Source organism: Cebus imitator, unplaced genomic scaffold (genome assembly GCF_001604975.1).
Source record: "Cebus imitator isolate Cc_AM_T3 unplaced genomic scaffold, Cebus_imitator-1.0 Scaffold279, whole genome shotgun sequence".
NCBI classification, from domain to species: Eukaryota; Metazoa; Chordata; class Mammalia; order Primates; family Cebidae; genus Cebus; species Cebus imitator.
In genome coordinates, this window is record NW_016107594.1 from 5166744 (window position 1) to 5190651 (window position 23908).

The 23908-nt window shown below is 39.3% G+C and overlaps 1 protein-coding gene across 6 annotated transcripts in view; it reads right to left on the reverse strand.

The window, feature by feature from the left end:
- Positions 1-23908, reverse strand: part of FBXO25 (F-box protein 25) — a 70638-nt gene that overhangs the window by 33618 nt on the left and 13112 nt on the right. For all 6 annotated transcript variants that reach the window (XM_017501146.2, XM_017501145.2, XM_017501147.2 and 3 more), the window contains exons 3-5: positions 8850-8953; positions 7373-7422; positions 4638-4730 (exon numbers count right to left, since the gene is read on the reverse strand). In XM_017501146.2, the coding sequence (XP_017356635.1) occupies positions 4638-4730; positions 7373-7422; positions 8850-8953 (247 nt within the window). The remainder of the gene's footprint in view (positions 1-4637; positions 4731-7372; positions 7423-8849; positions 8954-23908) is intronic.

Consider the following 23908-nt stretch of genomic DNA (forward strand, 5'->3'; position numbering starts at 1 on the left):
AACCATCGTGGAAGACAGTGTGGCGATTCCTCAAGGACCTAGAAATAGAAATTCCATTTGACCCAGCAATCCCATTACTGGGTATATATCCAAAGGATTATAAATCGTTCTGTTTTAAGGACACGTGCACACGAATGTTCACTGCAGCACTGTTTACAATAGCAAAGACCTGGAACCAACCCAAATGCCCATCGATGACAGACTGGACAGGGAAAATGTGGCACATATACACCATTGAATATTATGCAGCCATCAAAAACGATGACTTTGGGTCCTTTGTAGGGACATGGATGAACATGGAAACTATCATTCTCAGCAAACTGACAGAAGAGCAGAAGATCAAACACCGCATGTTCTCACTCTAGGCGGGTGTTGAACAATGGGAACACATGGACACAGGGAGGGGAGCACTACACACTGGGGTCAGTTGGGGGGAAATAGGGGAGGGACGGTGCGGGGTGGGGAGTTGTGGAGAGATAGCATGGGGATAGATGCCAGATGTAGGTGATGGGGAGGAAGGCAGAAAATCACACTGTCACGTGTGTACCTATGCAACAATCTTGCTTTTCTTCACATGTACCCCCAAACCTAAAATGCAATGAAATAAATAAATGTGAAAAAAAAGAAATCCTTAAGTCAAAGATGGGTTTAATCCTTATGCAATGACTGAACATAGAAATAAAAGTATTGACAACTAGATGAAAAAAAAAAATCTGGAGACAACAGATGCTGGAGAGGATGTGGAGAAATAGGAACACTTTTACACTGTTGGTGGGAGTGTCAATTAGTTCAACCGTTGTGGAAGACAGTGTGGCGATTCCTCAAGGACCTAGAAATAGAAATTCCATTTGACCCAGCAATCCCATTAATGGGTATATATCCAAAGGATTATAAATCGTTCTACTATAAGGACACATGCACATGAATGTTCATTGTTGCACAGTTTACAATAGCAAAGACCTGGAACCAACCCAAATACCCATCGATGACAGACTGGACAGGGAAAATGTGGCACATATACACCATGGAATATTATGCAGCCATCAAAAATGATGAGTTTGTGTCCTTTATAGGGACATGGATGAACCTGGAAGCCATCATTCTCAGCAAACTGACACAGGAGCAGAAGATCAAATACCGCATGTTCTCACTCATAGGCGGGTGTTGAACAATAGGAACCCATGGACACAGGGAGGGGAGCATTACATACTGGGGTCTCTTGGAGGGTAATAGGGGAGGGATAGTGGGGGATGGGGAGTTGGGGTGGGAGGGCATGGGGAGAAATGCCAGATATAGGTGAGGGGGAGGAAGGCAGCAAATCACACTGCCACGTGTGTACCTATGCAACAATCTTGCATGTTCTTCACATGTACTCCAAAATCTAAAATGCAATTAAAAAAAAAAAACAAACCATACTACACTTCCAGGAACAGCAACTCATCACCCCAAATTCCCAGGCTTCATTACGACCCCCAGTAGCACCAGCAGGTATGAGGAACTGGACAGCTCAACAGTGACTCTAAGGTGCGTGCCAGTGTTTAAAGAACACAGCAGTTAAAGTTAGTTTTCTACTCTCCCTGAGTTGAATGAAGCTTAGAAAAACAATATTGATTCCTCAAAATCTGACTGAAATTTTGAAAAACTATGATGGTAAATGTTTCAAAATTTACTTTGATACAGCAGTTTCAAACATTTTTTAACGGACAATACTAAAACTGGGTTATAATTTTCTATATAGGATTGTGGAAGAGACTTTTTAATTTGGATTTCTGTCTTTGAAAGATGGCAAATTTTCAATCATGGCAAGATAGAGTAAAAACTAACCTTCCATTCCAAACCAGCTATCCTAATTTTGACAATAGAAACAATCTGTAATTGAACACTAAATTCTAGTAATAACTTTAATCCTAATAATTATTGATTAGTCTCAGTGTAAAATTGCTAAGATTAGATGGACAAAATGATTTTACATAAAATAAAATGTTGAAGGACACAAGCTAGGCGTGGTGACTCACACCTGTAATGCCAGCACTTTGCGAGGCCGAGGCAGGTAGACCACTTGAGGTCAGGAGTTCGAGACCAGCCTGGACAACATGGGGAAACCCCATCCCTACTAAAAATACAAAAAAAAATTAGCCAGTCATCGTGGCACACGCCTGTAATCCCAGCTACTCAGGAGGCTGAGGAAGGAAAGTCGCTTCAACCCAGGAAGTGGAAGTTGCAGTGAGCCGAGATCGTGCCACTGCACTCCAGCCTGGGTGACAGAGTGAGACTCCATCAAGAAAAGAGAAGAGAAGAGAAAAGAAATTAAGTTTTTCACACAAATTCTTAAGGAAAGATATTACTAAATGCCATTAGAAAAGGGAGGAAACTTTTTATCAAGAATTTAAAAACAAATGCTTCCACATTTCTAACTTATAGGTATTCTAATAATACTGAGTGACGTTATAGACAACTTAGCCTAAATTATGGAAAATCATATTATTTAGAAGAATTGCAAGAGAATCAGTTGTTGTAGTAAGTGTTGTTATAAACATTTAAAGCAGCAAAAAATACCAAATACCTGCACAGTATGAATGATAAATGCACATGATAAAGTAAAAAAAAAAAAAAAAAAGGAACAAATGGGAAGAAAGCCAACAGAAGAGGGCAGTGGGCATGGGCCAGAGAGGGCAAGAACTGGGATGGGGACATACAGGAGCCCAACCTAAGGTAAGACACAGGCTCAGGCTTTACCTCAGCCAGAAAGGCTGCTTTTTCTTTGTTTTTGGCAGAAGGTAAACAGGAGCAAATTACTTTTTAGAGGTAACTTAGCTGGACTTGTGAAGAACAATGTGGAAGGTCCAGTGCAGCTGCAGGAGGGGGACCGTGGGATTCCTATAGAACAGGAGCACTGATGAGCCAAACAAGGCTCCACTTGGAAGGCAGCAATCAACAAAGATGCACAGACCTGTGAGGCTGCCAGGACAGCCAGGCAGCAATGCAGCCCTTGTGCTTCTAAGCTCACTAGTGACCTTGCTCCACCTCTGAGAGGTGGTTTGGTGAAACACAGCCCTTCTCAAGAGGGTTGCAAGGTAACCTTAGTTGGTACATGAGTGCATAGCACATTTTAATTTTTATAGTTATGCATTTATTTTATATGCATTAAAAAAATGAGCAACAGAAAGTTAACCACTTCACAGGTATTAGTGTTTAGGATGAAGCTTAAGTAGGTATTTCTGTTTAAAAAAGTAAATTTGAAGAAAATCTACTCAGCAAATTATAGTAGCACGTGGTACACAGACCAAAAAAAATCATGCAATGGTTCAAATGACCAAAATTGGTAAAATAATGGCCCTGGTCTATGAACTCCCCCTCCAACAAAGCACAGAACACTCACACCTTCTCCAGAGTCAGTGACCAAAGATGACGCAGCAGGGCACCCAGCACAGAAACCACCAGAAGCCAATGACTTCTTCCTGTGCCCCATCCTACTCTCTCACTCACCCAAGAATTAAATTCTTTTATGTAGACAGATGGTCAAGAATTGCTACTATAAAACAACTCAGTATGGTCCGAACTATCAAAGAGCTACACAGAGAAATAGTTACTGCTAAAGAGACCTCTCTGCTGATATTTTTCCTGGCTACTTAAGTCCTGAAAATTTCCACAAGGCTGAGTCAAATCTGCGTTTCATCATCTGTAAGAGAGGTACCTACCGAGAGGTACCTACACGCTGGCCAGTGTGTAAATATCTAAAAGAGAACTCAGAAAACACTGGGAAGTCCAGCCTGCACATGGTGACTGGGCTTCAGTGAAGCATGGAACATGACAGGAATTGTAAGTAGTACTTATGTAAGAAGCCCTGGAAATTCTGCTTGGAATCAAACATAGCAAATAAAATTATCTGAAGCTTAAAGTTATTTAACTCTCTAATTTTTTTGTCCTCCCAGTAGCACTTTTAATTGTCTAAAAGCAAGTAAAAGAAACATTTACCCAACGTCTCACAGAACCATTAGAAACACAAAATTAATAGCTTCATAAACTATAGCTTCTATTTTATCCATTATAGAATAAAAGTGCATAAGCCACATAGTAATTAACCTTTAGACAAAAGCAAACAATAAATGAAATCTATGGCTAAGATCCTTTCTTTCTGAGTGTAGCCCAAGATAAAAATTTCTTCTAAAAGGGTATTATTAACGCAATAAGGCTTTTGTGGAATTCTATTTTTTATGAAATTCCTGTTTTCTATTAGCTAGTTCTTGCTCTGCGACACAAGTCTCATTCTTTGTGAAAAATGCAAAGCAGAAAACATTTGTGAAATCATCAGGTAAAGATCCCATGACGGTTCTATCACTGACACGGTACAGAGGTACGAGATGCATCCCCCAAGAGACCACCTTATCGCATCGTGAGCAACCACAGAGCCACAGGGCAGGTGAGTGTTTGCCCCCACTGAGGCTTGGGAACCTCTGACGCCAATACTGGAGAAATCATCCAATCTCACTGTTTTCTCCTGAACTCGTTCCCTTTTGTTTTTTGATTAATAGGTAACAAACAGGCACAGCAGCATCTTATACGTTGTACACTTACAATCTTCAAAACATAGTTGCCCAAAAAAGTCATCAAAGCAGTTTTTGAAATAGAACACTTACTTTGACCACATAATTGAACCTTCGGATATCTTGAATTGCACTTGAGAAATCTAACCGATTAAAAGCTTCTCCCAAGGTACAATAGCCATGCCTCTGGAAGAGTGACACGGAAGTTAAAGTTAGTCAATTAGCCAAAAATAATCGGCAGTTAATGTCAATTAATTGTGCAATTAAAAAAAAAGTTTGGCAAAGGACATTTGTTTTTATTCTGAAAACTAATTTTTGATTTAGATGAGACTATAGTAAAATTATCGCAATGCTAATAATTTAAGCTATTTATGTATAACTGAGACACCATTAAGTGACTTTTTTACTAACCTGCTGAAGTAATGACAAAGACAAATATTTATTAAATATCTTGCTGGTTTATTTTGTTGGCGACAAATTGGGGTATGGATGATGTCAAGGCTAAGACCATAAAAAACTGGATATATTCTAGGCTATGCAACTAAAAATACATAAATCATCTGCTCAGCTGCATTATAAGGATGTAGGTGTCATAAACACATAGTTGAAACACAGGATTTCTCTGTAGGGGAGGCATGCACTGCCTGAGTTTGAAGTACAACATGGGATTTCTCTCCGGAGCAGGCATGCACTGCCCAGGTTGGAAGCATGCTCAACCAAAAGGTTCAAGGCTGGGAGAGGCACTTCAGCAGCAGGAAGGCACCATCAGAAACCAGCACTGGGAATGGAGAGGACTGAAGGCAAGTGCTGGATGTGACCATGGGCAGTTTTCAGGCTGGGAACACGGATGCCAAGAACTCCAAATGCCAAAAAAACTGGTGATTAGACCCATAGGTCCAAGAACAAAGGAAGAAAATGAAACAATTTATTTTCAGTACTGTCAACACTGCTGCTATTCTTAGATGTTTTTTTTCCACGATACACCCTGTATTCTAAATTGGTTTGTATAGATTAACACATCAAGTTTCAGGAGTCATTTAAAATTCTATCTTCCTCCTCCATATTTAAAATATTTAAAATCTACAGATTTTCATTTCCAAGTTGTAGAGATAAATAATATGGAGAACAGTAACAGAAAACATGAGATGATAGATCTCAAATTCTAAACAGGTGATCTGAGATGTTCCAGAGAAAGCAGCTGGAGTCCTTCGTCTCTGATTGCTGATATACTCGGAGGCTCATGCGCTTCTTTACGCCAATCTCAATCGCCCTAATGTATACACAACTCTACGAAATACATTCATTTAAAACAACCACATATATTGACTGAGTGCCTGCTATGTGAAAAACATCTTCCTGGGAACTCTAGGGAGAAGGAAAGGCTAATTTTGATATATATTATAATCTGAAATCCATCACAGCTGATAATCCTATTTTATTTATCTCTCTTCATTCTACACAATGGTGCAGCAGGCACTTTCCGAGGTTACCACTCATCTCACAACAGGAAATTAAATCTGATTCACAGAGCAGACCACAAAAGGCATGTCTGGACCTAGAACCACAGCAGGTAACCTCGGAAGCCGTGGGACACCAGCCAGCATGGACAAGCAGCAGGCACTTGCTCTATACCAGGTGAGGGTGTGGAGACATGGTGTGGTGCAGGGACACCAGCACCCAGTCCCAGTTCTGGTCCCTCTCATCCTGGTTAGGTCCTGGTTCCTAGGATTCCAGGGAACATCCCCACAGCCTCACAGTAGGATCCTCTTTTCCTGTATATGCTAGCTTGGATAGGATCCTTTGTTCTGCGATCAGAATGGCAACACAGGGCAGATGACATATTTAGTGGTCTTTCATAAGCGTGAAATTTTGTTTTTTACAAACTATGTTAGATTCTGTCCAACAATCTTCTAATGGTATGTTAGAGTATATAAGGATCTGATTCATTCTATACCCACTAACCGTTGCTAAATAGATTAGTTTTCTTTCTCAGAATCTAATCCTTCAGTTTCTAGGAAGCTGGACTAGTTTCAGACCATCTACAAACTTTTCTGGAATATTTAACTTTCTCTAAAATAACATATGATAAACAATTGTTCCCTAATTTCCCAATTGTTGCAAAATAAAGCAAATGCAGAGTTTCTAGGACTTTATAAAGGAACTCAACTTCCCTGATCCCAGTAAAGAAACCGGAAACAGCCTGAAGCACTCTGGTTTGTCTCATGTCTCATGAAAAAGCTTTAGCCCAACTTGGCCAAAGAAAGGAAAGAGTTTAAATGGTTCTGCACAAACCCAACCCAACTATAATTTTGTCTTAGCCACTCTTCACATGGAATGAGGGGCTCACAGATGTCCTAACCTCCAAAACACGCCACAGAGAGAACACACTCCCATCAGCATCAGGGGTTCAAGCTAACACAGAGAAAATGCATAGGACTGAAGGAGTCAATGCTTGTTTTAAATACCCTTACTGCTGACTCAGATATGTATTCAGTTATGTACAGGTAGGCAGTAACCACATACTGCACATATATCCCACACACCAATGTGTGCACAAATACACACTAAACCACACACACCATACACACAATACACACCAATGTGTGCACAAATACACAGCCACATACCACACGCACATGCAGGCACACACAATAATCACTTCCTCAAAAGCTCCTCATATGCTATCACCTAGTAGAATGTGAACCACAGATTTGATATTGCAAAAGAAATTTTGTTTTATGCAACTTTATTAATAAATTTATTTAATGTGACTCCATATTCAACAGAAACAATCCAAGATACTCTCTTATTTATAATAGAATACTTACTTCTTTTGTGCTTTCTTTATGGACATAGATCCATTTTTCACGATAAAAACCTAGAATAAAAATTAACTTTGTTTTTAAAATCTGGTGAATCATTTCAAAATGAAGATTTTAAAGGAATTTAAATAACTGGACATGCTAACAAAATTACCTGACTTACTGAATTGACAAGAAATGCTTTTACTTGGTTAAATGCAAACAGAATTGCTTTGTTTCTTAATGTTAGGTTAAGACATGAACAACAATTTCAGACAGTACCAAGTCCTAGTAACTTAGAAAAAAATTGGTATTATTGACTGAAGTCCTGTGAAGACATAAATGATTATAAAATGCAATTACATTACTAAATTCCTACGTACTCTAATAAAAAGTTCTATTCTTCTATTGCTCTGTATGGTACTCCATAAAAACAAATTTTTCAGATAAATCTTAAAGTTTCAAGAATCACACTAACTGTATTCTCCACGTGATCCTATCTTCTTCACATAGTAGTCCCCCCATATTCAATTACTCACAGTCAGCTTTGGTCTGAAAACATTAAATGGAAAATTCCAGAAATAAACCATTCATAAGTTTTACATTGTGTGTTGTTCTGGGTGGTGTGATGAAATCTCACACTGTCCTGCTCTGTCCTGTCTGGGATCCGAATCCTCTTTTTGTCAGGCAAGTCCTACACTACCTGCCTCTTGGTCACTCAGTAGCCGTTGTGGTCAGATCAACTATTGAGGTATCACAGCGTTTGTGTTTAAAGAACCCTATTGTACTTCATAATAGCCCCAAATACAAGAGGAATGATGCTGGCACGTTGCTATAACTGTTTCATTTGTTTATTAGTTATCCTTGTTAATCTCTTACTGTGAATAATTTATAAATTAAACTTTAAGTATGTATGTATAGAAAAAAAAAACCATAGTATCCATAGGGTTCAGTATTATCCACGGCTTTAGGCATACTCTGGATGGGGGGGGATTCTATCCCTCGAGGTAAGGGAGCCTATTATACATTAACACGTGCCTTAGTAACTCACGGATGTGCTGCAAGGCAGTGTCATGAAAAATCCCTATGCACTCTCACTGATAAGTCCCACCTCCAGCCTTCCCCTGCTGCCAACTAACATCCTAAACTCCAGCTCTGAATGTATCTGTCTCCTGCTCTAAATCTTCAATGACTTCGAAACCACAGTCAGGACACCCCTCATTTTGGCCTTACTTCTCAAGATTGAGCTGAATTCATGACCATAATTCAGGCATTCAGACGCATTTTGTGGGTTTTGCTAGCTCTTGTTTTGTTTTTGCACATCTTACCGACTGAAAACGGCTGAGTTGCAAAAAGTCTTACCACTAAATCAGTAGGCAATACTGGATTCTGGGCTGTTTTTTACATATCTGTCACCTTTTATTTCATAAGATAGCACTGTCAGAGTAATTGAGTATTTCAATATAATCAACAAGTAAAATAAAATTAATGAGAACGATCTTACTTTGAGTATTTGTGTCATTTCTAAAATGGTCCTTTTTCCTTTTTTTGGATGCACATTCATGCTCTTCATTATTGAATATTTCTTCATCTTCACTATTTAAGATACTGAAATAAAGATATATTCTATTAAAATATTTTTTCAGGGAGATCTTCATTTGGCTTTTCTTAAAGATATATTCTATTAAAATATTTTTTCAGGAAGATCTTCATTTGGCTTTTCTTTTGTAAAGGATACAAATACTTCAAAGTGACAGATTGTGAGCTTGAAATTACAAGGGTAATGCTTAATATATATTTTTTTCATTTTGAGAAATGAGATGTATCCTGGCTCTTTGAGAATATTATAACAGAAAGTGCTGAACATGTTTTACAATCTCTCAAGGGTCTTGATATGCTTAACCAAGGTAGTTTCAAACATCAAAATGCTTTACTAAAACATAGAATTATTTTTAAAACTACAAAAACTCCAGAAAATAAGATTGTAAGAATATGATGATACCCAATATTGACCAATGACTTGCTGTATCCCTTACCCCATGCTGAGTAATGACTCAACATTTCTGCTTATCCCCATTTTTAAAGGTTAATTATTACTGTACTAAACATTTCTTATTAAGCACCAACCATATATGCTGTTAACACATTTAACAGGAATCAGGTGGGGTACATTTTTTACCATTTAAACACACTCAATTAAGTTTTTCCAGTATTTCTTCTTTGTGATAAGAAAATCAAATCACAAGGCAATAACTAAACAATGAGAACACCTTTCACTTTTTAAAAAAAATTTCTTCCTTATAGTTAAACCCCAAAACATATAAATAGTAATTCACATCCGCAAAACTAAAGATGTGTAAAATTTTAATTTTCCACGCACTGATAACAGATTTTCAGTCTAAAGTGAGGAAGGAAGCTCTGTGGAGACAAGCTGGCTGTTGGAGGCATGCAAGAATGATGCTCAAATCAAAGGAACTAAAATTCCTTATTTCCCGGTCATCGTTCTTTGACAAGAAAATTGTATACAAGCCCCTTTCCACTCACCAGTATTCGCTTTTAGTAAAAACGGCTGACTTTGCCAACTGAGTCAATTTCTCACTGTCAGAACAGACTTAAACAGCAATGGCAACAGTTGTAAATCATCAAGACAAGCAAAGAGCATTTGAAAAACATACAAACAAATGAACTTTTTGTGGCAGATATTATAACACCAATTTATGGAAATACATTGATGTTCGTAATTTATACTTAGTCTTACACCAGTCTGTCATTGATTGAGAGACTGAATGTAAAAGCTTTAGAATCTCAAAGGGCTTCCTTTTTTATTATTATTCTTTAAGTTCTGAGGTACATGTGCAGATCTTGCAGGATTGTTACATAGGTATCAGAGGCCATGGTGGTTTGCTGCATCCATTCCCCCGTCACCTACATTAGGTATTTCTCCCAATGTTATCCCTTCTCAATGCCCCCACCCACTGCTATCCCTCCCCTAGTTCCCCCAACCCCCAACAGGCCCCAGTGTGTGATATTCCCTCTCTGTGTCCATGTGTTCTCATTGTTCAACACCCACTTTAGAGTGAGAACATACGGTGTTTGGTTTTCTGTTCTTGTGTCAGTCTGCTGAGAATGATGGTTTGCAGCTTCATCCATGTCCCTGCAAAGGACATGAACTCATCCTTTTTTATGGCTGCACAGTATTCCATGGTGTATGTGTGCCACATTTTCTTTGTCTAGTCTATCACTGATAGACGTGTGGGTTGGTTCCAAGTCTTTCCTACTGTAAACAGTGCTGCAATGAACATGTGTGCATGTGTCTTTGTAATAGAACAATTTATAATCCTTTGGGTATATACCCAGTAATGGGATTGCTGGGTCAAATGGAATTTTTATTTCTAGATCCTTGAGGAATTGCTACACTGTCTGTTTCACAATGGTGGAACTAATTTACACTCCCACCAACAGTGTAAAAGCATTCCTGTTTTTCCACATTCTCTCCAAGCATCTGTTGTCTCCAGATTTTTTAATGATCACCATTCTCGCTGGCATTAGATGGTATCTCAATGTGGTTTTGATTTGCATTTCTCTAATGAAGAGTGATGATGAGCATTTTTTCATGTTTGTTGGCTGCATAAATTTCTTCTTTTGAAAAGTGTCTGTTCATATCCTTCGCCCACTTTTTGATGGGGTTTTTTTTTTCTTGTATATTTGTTTTAGTTCTTTGTAGATTCTGGATATTAGCCCTTTGTCAGATGGGTAGCTTGTAAAAATTTTTTCCCATTCTGTTGGTTGCTGGTTCACTCTAATGATTGTTTCTTTTGCTATGCAGAAGCTCTTAAGTTTAATTAGATCCCATTTGTCTATTTTGGCTTTTGTTGCCATTGCTTTTCGTGTTTTAGTCATGAAGTCGTTGACTATGCCTACGTCCTAAATGGTATTGCTTAGGTTTTCCCCTAGGGTTTTTATGGTGTTAGGTCTTATGTTTAAATCTTTAATCCCGCATTTGTAGATTCAATGGTATCCCCATGAAGCTACCATTGACATTCTTCACAGAACTGGAAAAAACCACCTTAAACTTTATACGGAGCCAAAAAAGAGCCCACATAAGCAAGACAATCCTAAGCAAAAAGAACAAAGCTGGACGCATCACGCTATTTGACTTCAAACTATACAAGGTTACAGTAATCAAAACAGTATGGTACTGGTACCAAAACAGAGATATAGACCAATGGAACAGAACAGAGGCCTCAGAAGTAATGCCACACATCTATAACCATCTGATCTTTGACAAACCAGACAAAAACAAGCAATGGGAAAAGGATTCCCTGCTTAATAAATAGTGTTGGGAAAACTGGCTAGCCACGTGCAGAAAGCTGAAACTGGACCCCTTCCTTACACCTTACACAAAAATTAACTCTAAAAGGGCTTTTCTAACGAAAATTACAAACATATGAAAGGAAAAGCACAAATATACTGTTTTCCAGAAACAGTGTCACAGAAATAAAGACAGAATATGGAAGGAGAGAGGACTGCTGACTAATCTCATCTGTACAGGCAGAAGGACATTTCATGGAGCTTAGTTCTAACATGTGGGTGGGACAGAAAAGCCAGGTGAACCTAGGGACATCCCGTGGACACACTGAGCTGGAACCAACTCTGCCTATGGGTGGTGGGGCCAGGTTCAGATGCTTGCAGTAACTGCATTCTCCTGTGAATCTGAGCCTACATGGTGTTGGCTGTGGCTCCCTGGGGGCTACCCACACTGTGGATTCCACAGGTGGAGGTGACATTCTTAGGTACTGCTGGGACACGTCCTGGGCCCACATGGGCAGCGGTAGGGCTCAAAGAACTTCTGTATTAGGGCCTTGGGGAGTCTATGTCAGACTTGAGGACCAAGCCTGGGCTCACAAATGACAACCAAGGGAAAATGGCTACTTTAGAAAAACCAGTAACTAGGCTATTTTTACAAAGCATTTTAAATATGGGGAAAAGCTATTATTTTTTGGTTGTGGGTCTTATACTGTCAGGTAAACAAAAATGTACAAGTAGAGAAGAAAGATAAATGCTTCTGAAATTTAAATTCAACATATTAAAATGTTAATAAAGGAATATTTATAGAGCTTTTCATTCTGCATGTATCAACTACATTTCATAGCAATCAACTACATTTCATAGCAAACATGTTCTCTTTTTATAACCTTTGTTTCATAAGCAAGACAAACATTACCTACTCTGACTTAAAAACAAGGGAACTGGCCCAACAACTTTATTAAAAAGTGTCAAAAAACTTCAACAGACACCTCTCTCCAAAGAAGAGATACAACAGCCAACAAACCCATGAAAAGATGCTCCACATCAAAAATAGGGAAATGCAAATTAACACTACAATGAGATACTACCTCACACTCATTATGAGGCTACTGGCAAAAAAAGCAAGTAACAAGTGCTGACAGGGATGTGGAGAAACTGGACCCCTTGTGCAGTGTTGGTAGAAACGGAAGATGGTATAGCCACTACAGTAAACAGTATGGAGGTTCTTCAAAAAATTAAACATAGAATTACCGTATGATCCAACAATTCCACTTCTGGGTTTTATTCAAAAGAACTGAAAACAGAGAATGAAAGAGACACTTGTATACCCGCTTTCACAGCAGTATTAATTCCAACAGCGAAACATGGAAGCAACCCACATGTCCATCAGTGGATAAATGGATAAACAAAATGTGGTGTACACTATACACAACATGGAATATTATTCATTCTGAAAAAGGAAATACTGACACATGCCACAACAGGGCTGAAACTTGAGGACATTATGCTCAGTGAGATAAGACAGTCACAAAAGGACACATACCGTCTGATTCGACTTATAGGAGGTACTCAGAAATGTCAAATAATATAGACAGAAAGTAGAAAGGCAGTTACCAGGTCTGGGGGTGCTGGAGAATGAAGAGTTAGTGTTTAATTGGGACAGACTTTCAGTCTGGGAAGATGAAACAAGATGTCATTTGTGAGCCTAGAGATGGATGGTGGTTATGGTTGCACGACAATGTGAATATACTGAACACCACTGACCCGTACCTCTAACAATGGTTACGATGGCAATTTTGTGTTATGTGTATTTTGTTGTAATTAAAGATAAGAGACAGTGTGTAACAGAGGAAAGGAAGCAGCAGCTTGTCTTGTTCATGCTGTCTGAGGTACATTTCAGAGGGGTGGTGTGGAGGTCAGAAAGTGTTAAAAACAAAGAAAAGGACCTCATACAACACAAGCTGAAAATACAGGGCATAAAGGCACTTGTAAGGCACACAGGGTTTCCATAAACTTAAAACATGTCCGAATGAGGGAGCTAACAGCCCTTAACTCCCCATACCCAGGCTGCACCACAGCAATGTCATCCCCTTGCTTGTAAACATGCCCCGAAGGCAATGAAATTCCAAGTTTCCTCTGACAAACACAAGGAAAGTGCATGACTTTTCCAACTTCCTTTCCATTCAAGAAAAGGAAGAGAAGAATAAAGAATCAACAAAACAACTCCAAATGGAAGTAAACTAGAGCCAAGAACAGAACTGTTTCTCATAATTAAACCCGAATTTCTATAAATTATAATCCTCATTCTAGTGACGACCTATAATAAGATTTGCATTTTCTTCTGATGGTATTTTCCTGAAGAGATGGATAATATGGTCTTAATCTTCATCTCCCAGACCACTCTAAGGTTCTAAGCACAGGCTTCACAGGAATGTGCTGCTAAGGGCCATGATTTTCAAATCATTTCCACACAAGTATAGGAAAATAAAACAGGCTGGAGGGTAATCCTCCAGTTTTTAAAACTGCTAATCAAGGGCATCAGTTCTTAACTATAATGCTGTAAGATATGTCACAAAACTTTTGTTACCAGTAAGAAAAATTACCAATACTTGTGAATGATTTCAGTTTTAATAATTATAAAAGTACTATATTTTCTATAAAATGTTTAGTATTTGACTGGAAATGAATCCAGTATAACATGACTTACAGAGATAGAGCATTCCCATCCTCACTTCCATTCTTATTAATTTTGAGGAATTTAAAAAATACAGAAAAGTATAAAAAATAAGACAAGATATCCATATACCACAATCCAAAATCAATCAGTATCTATCATCTTATATTTACTTGAAGTCCTTTTAAAAAGAAATGGATGTTTATATAAAAAGTTGAAGTCCCCTTTAATCAATACCCACCCCACCTCCCATACTCATTACTTTCCCTACCACTGTCCACAAGGGCCCAGGAAGTACCCCAGCAGTGCCCAAGAAGGTCACCTCCACCTGTGAAATCCACAGTGTGGGTAGCCCCCAGGGAGCCACAGCCAACACCAATTAAAATGTGATCATTTCACCAAAACCAAAACAAAGTGGAACAAACCCTCAAACATAATCATTGACAAGTAATTATCACCCTGGCCGCCTCTGACATTTCCTTTGGATCAGTTTGGCTGTACCTCTTCTGTCAAGCAGGAGCTAGACTACATTTTGGTCAGCTCCTCCCCAGAGGGAGCTACAATCTCTGCTCCAACAATCTCAATTATTAAGTTAGACTCTGTTCATCAATGGCTACCTATTAAACTTAGCTTTTTAACCATACATTTTCCAATCTGGTTGGATTATTTTCTCCTGGTAGGCAAATGTTGACATTCATTTTCCTGATATAAAGCTACTTTCATATCAGTGTATTATTAGTCTCTAATTATAAAAAGATAATCCATAAAAAAAAAGTCCAGTTAATTTTATATAAGTTTAAAAATAAGATGTGAAAACTATTATTAGGATTAACATTTCCTTCCTAAACATCTAACATGACACACTTAAGGACTCCTAACACACTTTTAAATGAAGGGAGCAGCAGAGCAGAGGGCAACAAGAGCACCAAGGCCGGGTGGAGCCACAGTCAATGCAGGCCCATCTCCCTCCGCAGGGAGAAGCAAATGCACTGTGCAAAGTGTGCAATCTGGCAGGAGGGAAACGACGTCTTAAAGAGAAGGGCCACCTTCTGGAAGTCCACCAGATGAGGCTGCAAACCCATCAGACAACTCTGTGCACAGGGTACACAGAGCAATGCCTCCCACATCCTATTACTTCCTGCATGTGCAACTGGGACCACCACACCCCCTACCTGTACCATCTTACCTGGACAGAAAAAATCTCAGCCACCTCAGGACTAGGGTATTCACATGTCTTCCAGTTATATAAATTTCTCCCCCTTAAGAATGCATGTCTATAAAAAATGAGAAATGAAACTGGACTTGTGAGTGATTTCTGTAAGGCTGGTTGCCTCGCCCGGAGTCTGGACACGCCCATCTCCTTCCCAGCTTGAAAATTACCTTATTAGAATATGCCCATCATCTAGCTCCGCCTTGGAAATCCCCTCTGCACTCAGCACTTAGCCCGCTCACCGGAAATCCCACCTACCTACCAATAACAGTTCACCCCGTCCACATCCTGTTTCTCCAAATCCAATCAAACGCCTTCACTCCCTATAAAACCCCACTCCTGAGAGGAGGCAAGCTCAACTTCCCTGGCCCCTCTCCCCCAGACCGCAGAACCTCGCCCGGGAGCTGAATAAATTGTCATCTAATTTTCTTGTGCTGGCCTCAGTTTCCTCGTTTTTAACTCGGCAATAAACCTACAGAGAATAAACTTTACAGTTTCGTAGCAGGGATTTTAGGTCCAGAATGAAATAGGTTCAATAACATATTTAAGATATTCAAGGGAAAAAATGTGAGGCAAAGATTTAACATCTAAATACTGACCATCAAGAGTAAAAGCCACACATATTTTTATGAATATACATAAACACAGGAAGTATGGTGACCAGAAGCTGAGGGAGGACCCACTAAAGAATGACCTCCAGAAACCAAAATGACTAGAGGCAGAGACAAAGGCAGGGCTGCCAGGTGGTCTGTATTTATTTCTGGAACTACTGGCACATGATGATGACAAAAGTGCAGCATGCCATGGTTACCAGCTCAGACAATACAGACAAAGAACCACCACCAGAGAAGTGGTAGGGATGGAGAGAGGATGTGCAGGGGCCAGCTGGGAGTAGGGCATCATCTAACTGCAGTATCAGGTACTATGGAGAGCCAACCAAAGAAACTAAGGGTGTGCTATAAAGGCAGTAGTGTAAAAGTGGGGGAAAAAAAAAGGGGGAAGAAAGCCTTCCTAAATACCAAAAGGGTAAAACCAAATAAAATAGAACAAGGTAGTTCCTTGTTATCTGTGATGTAAAAAATGGGCTTGGCTCACCTATTAAACGGAAAACAGTCTTAGATTGGCTCACTAACAAAATCAAGCATCATACTGCATATAAGATATACAGCTATAAAAAGGCTGGGAAAATATATACAGAATTTATGGGACCCAGAAAACAACCATCACAGGAAACTTTACAGCATTAAATACCTACATCAATGCAAATTTACATAATAAAAGTAAATTATTTAAACATACAACTGAAAAAGCCAGAAAAAGAATAAGTGAACCAAAAGAAAGGAGGGAATTATTACAAATAAAAGCAGATATTATTAAACAGAAAAAGAAGAGAACTAAGAAGTAAATCCAAAAGGTTGCTCTCAAAAGAAAATAATCAACCAAAACAAACCACTAGGTATCTGATTAGAAAAAAAAGAAGAAAGTTACAAATGCTAACAGTAGAAATTTTAAAAACTGTAAAAGATAAGGAAAAGGGATAGAAAAAAATGTAGATTTAAATAGACTTAAAAATATATCAAATTTTAAGAAAACAACAACACTAAACTATAATGTCTAAGGATATACACTTGGTGATAAAACTATAAAGATTAGGGAAATGATTACCATAAGAGTTTGGGAAACGGTTACTTTTTGGGGGAGGAAGTGGGTTATAATAGAAATGGGACATGTAGGGGGCTTCTGGGATGACTGATAAAGTTCTATTCCTTGACCTAGGTATGGTTAACAAGGATGTTTGCTTTGCGAAAATGAAAAGCATTAAAAAAATCATTACAGACCACTTTATAAAAGTCTTTGCAAATAAGTTAGAAGTATATGAAACATAATTTAAAAATTTAACTTTAATGCTATTCCAATACAAAATCAGTTTTTTTTTTCTTTAGAGCTAGAGAAGTTAATTGTAAAGTATGTTTAAGAGGAACAAGAAACTATTCTAAAATTCATATGGAATGAAAAAAGAGCCCAAATAGCCAAAGCACTCCTAAGCAAAAAGAACAAGGCCAGAGGCATCATACTACCCAACTACAAACTATACCCTATAAAGCCCCAGTAATCAAAACAGCTTCTGTACTGGTACAAAAACAGACACACAGACCAATGAACAGAACAGAAAACTCAGAAAAAAAGCCTCATGCCTACAACCATCCAATCTTTGACAAGGCCAACAAAAACAGCAGTGGAAAAAGACCATCCTATTCAATACATGGCGCTAGAATAGCTGGCTAGCCATATATTAGAATATTGAAGCCAGACCCTACCTTTCACCACATACAAAAATTAACTTAAAATTTATTAAAGATTTAAATATAAGACCTCAAACTGTAAAATCCTGGAAGACAACCTAGGAAATACTCTTCTTGACATCAGCCTTTGCAAAGAATTTTTGGCTAAGTTACCAAAAACAATTGCAACAAAAACAAAAATTGGCAAGTGGAACTTAAACGAAAGAGCTTCTGCACAGCAAGAGAAACTATTGACAGAGAATACAGACAACCTAGAGAATGAGAGAAAATATTTGCAAACCATGCATATGACAAGGGCCCAATATCCAGAATCTATAGGGAACTTAACATGCAAAAAAACAAAGTGACTCCATTAAAAAACGGGCAAAGGACATGAACAGACACTTTTCAAAGAAGATACACAAGTGGCCAACAAACATGAAAAAGGCTCAGTACCATACAGCATCAAAGAAATGCAAATCAAAACCACAATGATACCATCTCACAGTAGTCAGAATGGCCATTACTAAAAAGTCAAAACGCAACAGATGCTGGCGAGGCTGAGGAGAAAAGGGAATGAATACACTGTTGGTGGTAATGTAAATTAGTAACACCACTGTGAAAAGTAGTCTAGAGATTTCTCAAAGAACTTAAAATAGAACTACCATTCTGCTCAGCAACCCCATTACTGGGTATATATCCAAAAGAAATTAAATTATTCTACCAAAAGACACATGCATGCATATATTCATTGCTGCACTATTAAGAATAGCAAAGATACACCCATCAATGGTAGATGGGATAAAGAAATCAACCTAGGTGCCCATCAATGGTAGACAGGATAAAGAAAATGTGAAATAACGTCATGAAATACTACACAGCCATAAACAAAGAATAAAGTCACATCCTTTGCAATAACATGGATAGAGCTGGACATAATCCTAAGCAAAATAATGCAGAAACAGAAAACCAAATACCACTTTCTCACTTATAAGTGGGAACTAAACATTGAGCACACATGTATACAAATATGGGAACAACAGACACTGGGGACTGCTAGAAGGTGGAGGGAGGGGGGGTGGGTTAGAAAAAAACTACCTATTGGGTAGTTTTGGGTACTACGCTAATTAGATGACAAGATCGGTATTCCAAACCCAGCCTCATACAATGTTTCCATGTAACAAATCTGTACATGGACGCTCCCTATCTAAAATAAAAGGGAGCTAAGAACCAGTAAGCACAAATAACACAACCCTGAGTAAGAAATACAATGGTGAAGACTCTATCCCCAGCTGATATTAACACACAGTGTAAAGCCTTTTTTATTTACATTAGTGTGATGAGGGAAGTCCAGGAAGACAGACAGAAAACCTCGTAGTCCCAACGGCCCATGGAAATTTAGTATGGTAAAAGGAGATCTCAACACAGCAGGGAAGAGATTTTTCAGTTAGTGCTGCAGTAACTGGACAGCTACTGCACAAAGACACAAACAGATTTGTTCCTCACATCACGCTCCAAGATAAATTCCAAATGGAGCAGAAGAAGTTCTCTTCTCTTTCTCCTGAGGCATAATTTATATACAGCAGAACAGACTTTTAAGTACAGTTCAGGGAATCCTGACCTGTGTACCTACTGTAACACATACCCAATCAAGACACCATAGAAAACTCCATAAAGCTGTCAAGTCAATCACCAGGGAGGCTCTCAACTCTGCCTCTCCTTGGGAGCTAAGAGGTGAGCCACGATTGCGAGCCCTGTGCTAACGCAGGCCCCAGGCGTGACTGACAGTACAGTCGGACTATGTGAGGTCTCTGGCTTGCCTATTAGTTTTCTTAGTGATGACTTAAAAAGACTTTTAAAGATGATTTTAGACTTGCACAAGAGTTGCAGAGGCAGGACACATAATGACCCCAAGTCTCCATCCAGCTTCATGCAGCCACAGAACAAGGATCAACAATGAAAGATGAACTCTGGCATGGTACTCCCAGCACAACCACAGGCTTTGTTGTTTCGCCAGGCTACCCACCAGAGCCCGTCTGCTCCCAGGACCGGTCCAGGGTCCACACTGTGCTTAGCTGACAGACTTCCATGGCCCTCTCATGACAAAACAGTTTGTAGTCTCCTCTCATCTTTCATCACCTTGAAGAATACTGGTCAATCATTTCGTAGAAAGTCCTTCAACTTGGGTTTGTCTGCTGTTTTCTCCTTATTCAACTTAGGGAAAACCACCACAGGTGATGTGCCATTCACGCAGCACCACACCACGGGTACCTGCTGCCAATACGATGTCACCTTTGAGCTCTTGGTTGGGGCAGTGTCTGCCAGGTTTCTCCACTGTAAAGTTATTGTTCCCTTTGTAACAAATAGCTATGTGGGGGGAGACTTGGCAGATATTCTATTTCTCCTAATTCTTTCACCTATTAGAAAGATTTCACCTTGATGGATCTGTCAAGAGACTGTGCTTACAACAATCATTGTGATTTTCTATTTCCCTTATTCCTTCTAAATTTAACTGGAATTCTCCTGCAAGTAAGAACTGTTCCTTATCCCATACATACATATTCAGTTATGTATTGATATCAGCCTAAATGCATGGATATTTCTTTTCTTCCTTAGGTTATAATCCATTACTACTGTTGTTTATCCTATGGCTCCAACTGCTCCAGCTTTAGCCATTGGAGCGCTTTTTGGCGGGCATCTGCCCTCTGACATCTGACAGGCTCCCCTTGCTGACCTTTCATTTGCCCTACCCCAGGCCTGGAACCAACAACCCCTTTCCTGAGGAGCTCCTAGAATTCACCATCTCAGGCTGGCTCTGGTCACTGATGCAGATGTCACTGCTCTAAGGCCCTCTGTGGACAGAGCTAGGAAACAGATGTTATACTAACTCACACACACATAGACCCAACAACCTCTCTCTCTGAAGAAACCAACAACCCTAGTTCATGCTGACACCTCCATCCCTGATCCAGAACCACAGGATAACTCTAGGACCATCCTTCCTTATTTGTAACTTCTTCCTAGAATACATACAATTTTGAGATTGCTAACCCATACCCCTATGAGAAACAAGTGCACCAACTAGAGGCTTTGTCTTTAGCCTTACACCATTCTGTCAAAACACTGTTTTCCAAAGTTACTGATAGGTCAGCTAATTCCACATCCATTCACTATGGTTACGGTAGCAGTCCCCAGCCTTTTTGGCACCAAGGACCAGTTTCTTGGAAGACAGTTTTTCCATAGACTGGGGAAGGAAGGGGGGATGGTTTCAGAACGAAACTGTGCCACCTCAGATCATCAGGCATTAGTTAGATTCTCAAAAGGAGTCTGCAACCTAGATCACTCACATGCACAGTTCACTATAGGGTTCACGCTCCTATAAGAACCTAATGCTGCTGCTGACCTGAAAGGAGGTGGAGCTCAGGCAGTAATGCTCGCATGCCCGCTGCTCACCTCCTGCTCTGTGGCCCAGCTTCTAACAAACTATGGACTGGTACCGATCCATGGCCTTGTAAAATCAACATCCCTGTTGATTCTAGCGAACGTTTGTGGAAGTGCACAGTTCTATGGGTTTTGACAAGTACATAGTCAAATCTGTAACAGTCCCATCACTCCCAAAACTGCCTCTCGCTGTCTCCTTGTAATCAACCCCTTTTCCCCAACTCTTAACACCTGGCAACAACTGATTTGTTCTTCATCCCTACGGCTGTGCTTTTTCTAGAGTGTCCTTTAAATAAAATCATAGTATGGAAGCCTTTTGGGTTCGGTTTCTTTCACTAATCAAAATGAATTTAAGATTCATCCATGTTGTGCGAACCAGCCATTTGTTCCTTTTGACTTTTGAGTGGTATTCTGCTGTAGAGATGTTACCACAATTTGTTTATTCACTTACCAGTTGAATGACATCTGGGTTTGAGTGTTGGCAATTACTGAATAAAACTCTACTAACATCCACATGCAGGTTTTGAGTCAGTATGAATTTTCACTTTCTTTAGGTAAACACCGAGAAGTGAGACTGCTGGGTCCTAAGGCAGCGTAACAAAGTAAAAAGCTGCCACCCTGTTTTCCAGAGTGGCTGTGCCATTCTGCATTCCCAGTAGCAGGATGGGAGAGCATATTCCTGTCAGCACTGAGTACTGTTCTTGCCAGCAATGGAATGCTTTGCGATTGTTCTTTCATCTTAGCTACTGATGTAGGCCTGTGCTGGTACCTTATAAGGAAGGTGCACAGCCTTCTGAATCACCTAGGCCCACTGTGGCAGTCTCATTCCCCTGATATACTGTTATATTTCTAGCCGGTCAGCTGCTTGCCCCAAATGGTACACTGGCCTCAGACTAGCTGCAGTGTTTACCTTCTGGATTGCTTGCATTTGTTTCCCTAACAACTAATTATGTTGAGCATCACATGCTTATTTTTCTCTGCTTATTTGCATGTGCTTCTTTGAAATCCATGAGAGTTGTTCACTGGAGTATAGGTTTACCAAACCTATTGCCCAATTTTTTATTGGGTTGTTTTCTTATTGCTGAGTTTTAAGGGTTCTTTATGCATTCTGGATACTAACCCTTTATCAGACATATGACTTACAAATGTTTTCTCTGAGAGTAGAATTTTAAAATTTTGATAAAATGCAAATTATTGATTTTTTCTTTTCTGGGTTGTGCTTTTGGTATCATATCTAAAAATTCTGCCGAAGCTCATGCAGACTTTCTTTTGTGTTTCTTCCATAAGTTTTACAGTTTTACATTTAGGTGTATGATCCATTTTGAGTTCATTTTTGTATATACAGTGTGAGCTGTATAGGTCAACTTTTTTTTTTTTTTGCATATACACATCTAGTTTTCTAGAACATTACATTTTCTCCATGAATATATTAAGAAGTACCTTTACACCTCTTTCAAAAATAAACCAACCACATTAGTATGGACTTAAATAAGTCCTTTATTCTGAGTTCCTTTATTCTATTCCACTGACCTGTGTGTCTTTTCACCATTACTACATGACACACTCTCTTGATTGTGGTGGTTTTATATTTTATAGTAAATCTTGTTCTTTTTTTTCTTTTTTTTTTTTTTTGAGAAGGAGTCTCACTCTGGTTGCCTAGGGTGGAGTGCAATGACACGCTTTTGGCCCACTGCAACCTCGGCCTCCCAGGTTGAAGTGACTCTCCTGAGCCAGCTTCCCGAGTAGCTGGGATTACAAGCATCTATCACCATACCCAGCTAATTTTTTTTTGTATTTTTAGTAGAGACGAAGTTTCACAACATTGGCCAGGCTAGTCTTGAACTCCTGGCTTCAGATGATCCACCCACCTTGGCCTCTCAAAGTGCTGGGATTACAAGTGTGAGCCACCACACCCAGCCATTGCTCTGCCTTTCTAATGATAGCTTTAGATATGAAGTTTTTAATACAGAAAAATTCAGTTTATCTTTTTTTTTTTCATTCATAGTTTGTGGTTTTTTGTGTGGTAAGCAATCTGCCTACTCTACACTGTGAAAATATTGTTTTCTTCTTAAAACTTTACAGTTTCAGCTTTTACAATTCATTCTACAATTCATCTAAAATTAATGCTATGTCCATAGTAGGAGTTACTAGTAGGGATTCATTTTCTCACGTTTGCCCAGTTAAAAAAATCTTTCCCTTCCCAATTGAACTACGATGGTTGAAAAAACTTTGCTTTTTCTCATTTTTGCATTGTGTATCCTAGTACTTTGTAAATTAACTATTCTTATTATCTTTTTAATGCTTTATAAATCGAAACAGGGGAAATGTAATTTCTTTTAAAAGTGTTCTCTTACTTAAAGAAATAAGCCGGGCGCCTGGCTCACACCTATAATCCCAGCACTTTGGGAGCGCAAAGCAGGTGGATCAAGAGATCAAGACCATCCTTGCCAACATGGTGAAACCCCATCTCTACTAAAAATACACAAATGAGCCAGGAGTGGTGGCAGGTGCCTGTAGTCCCAGCTATTCAGCTGAGTCCTCCAGGAGAACCTCTTGACCCAGAGAGGTGGAGGTTGCAGTGAGCCGAGATGGAGCCTCTGCACTCTAGCTTGGGCAACAGAGCAAGGCTCTGTCTAAAAAAAAAAAAA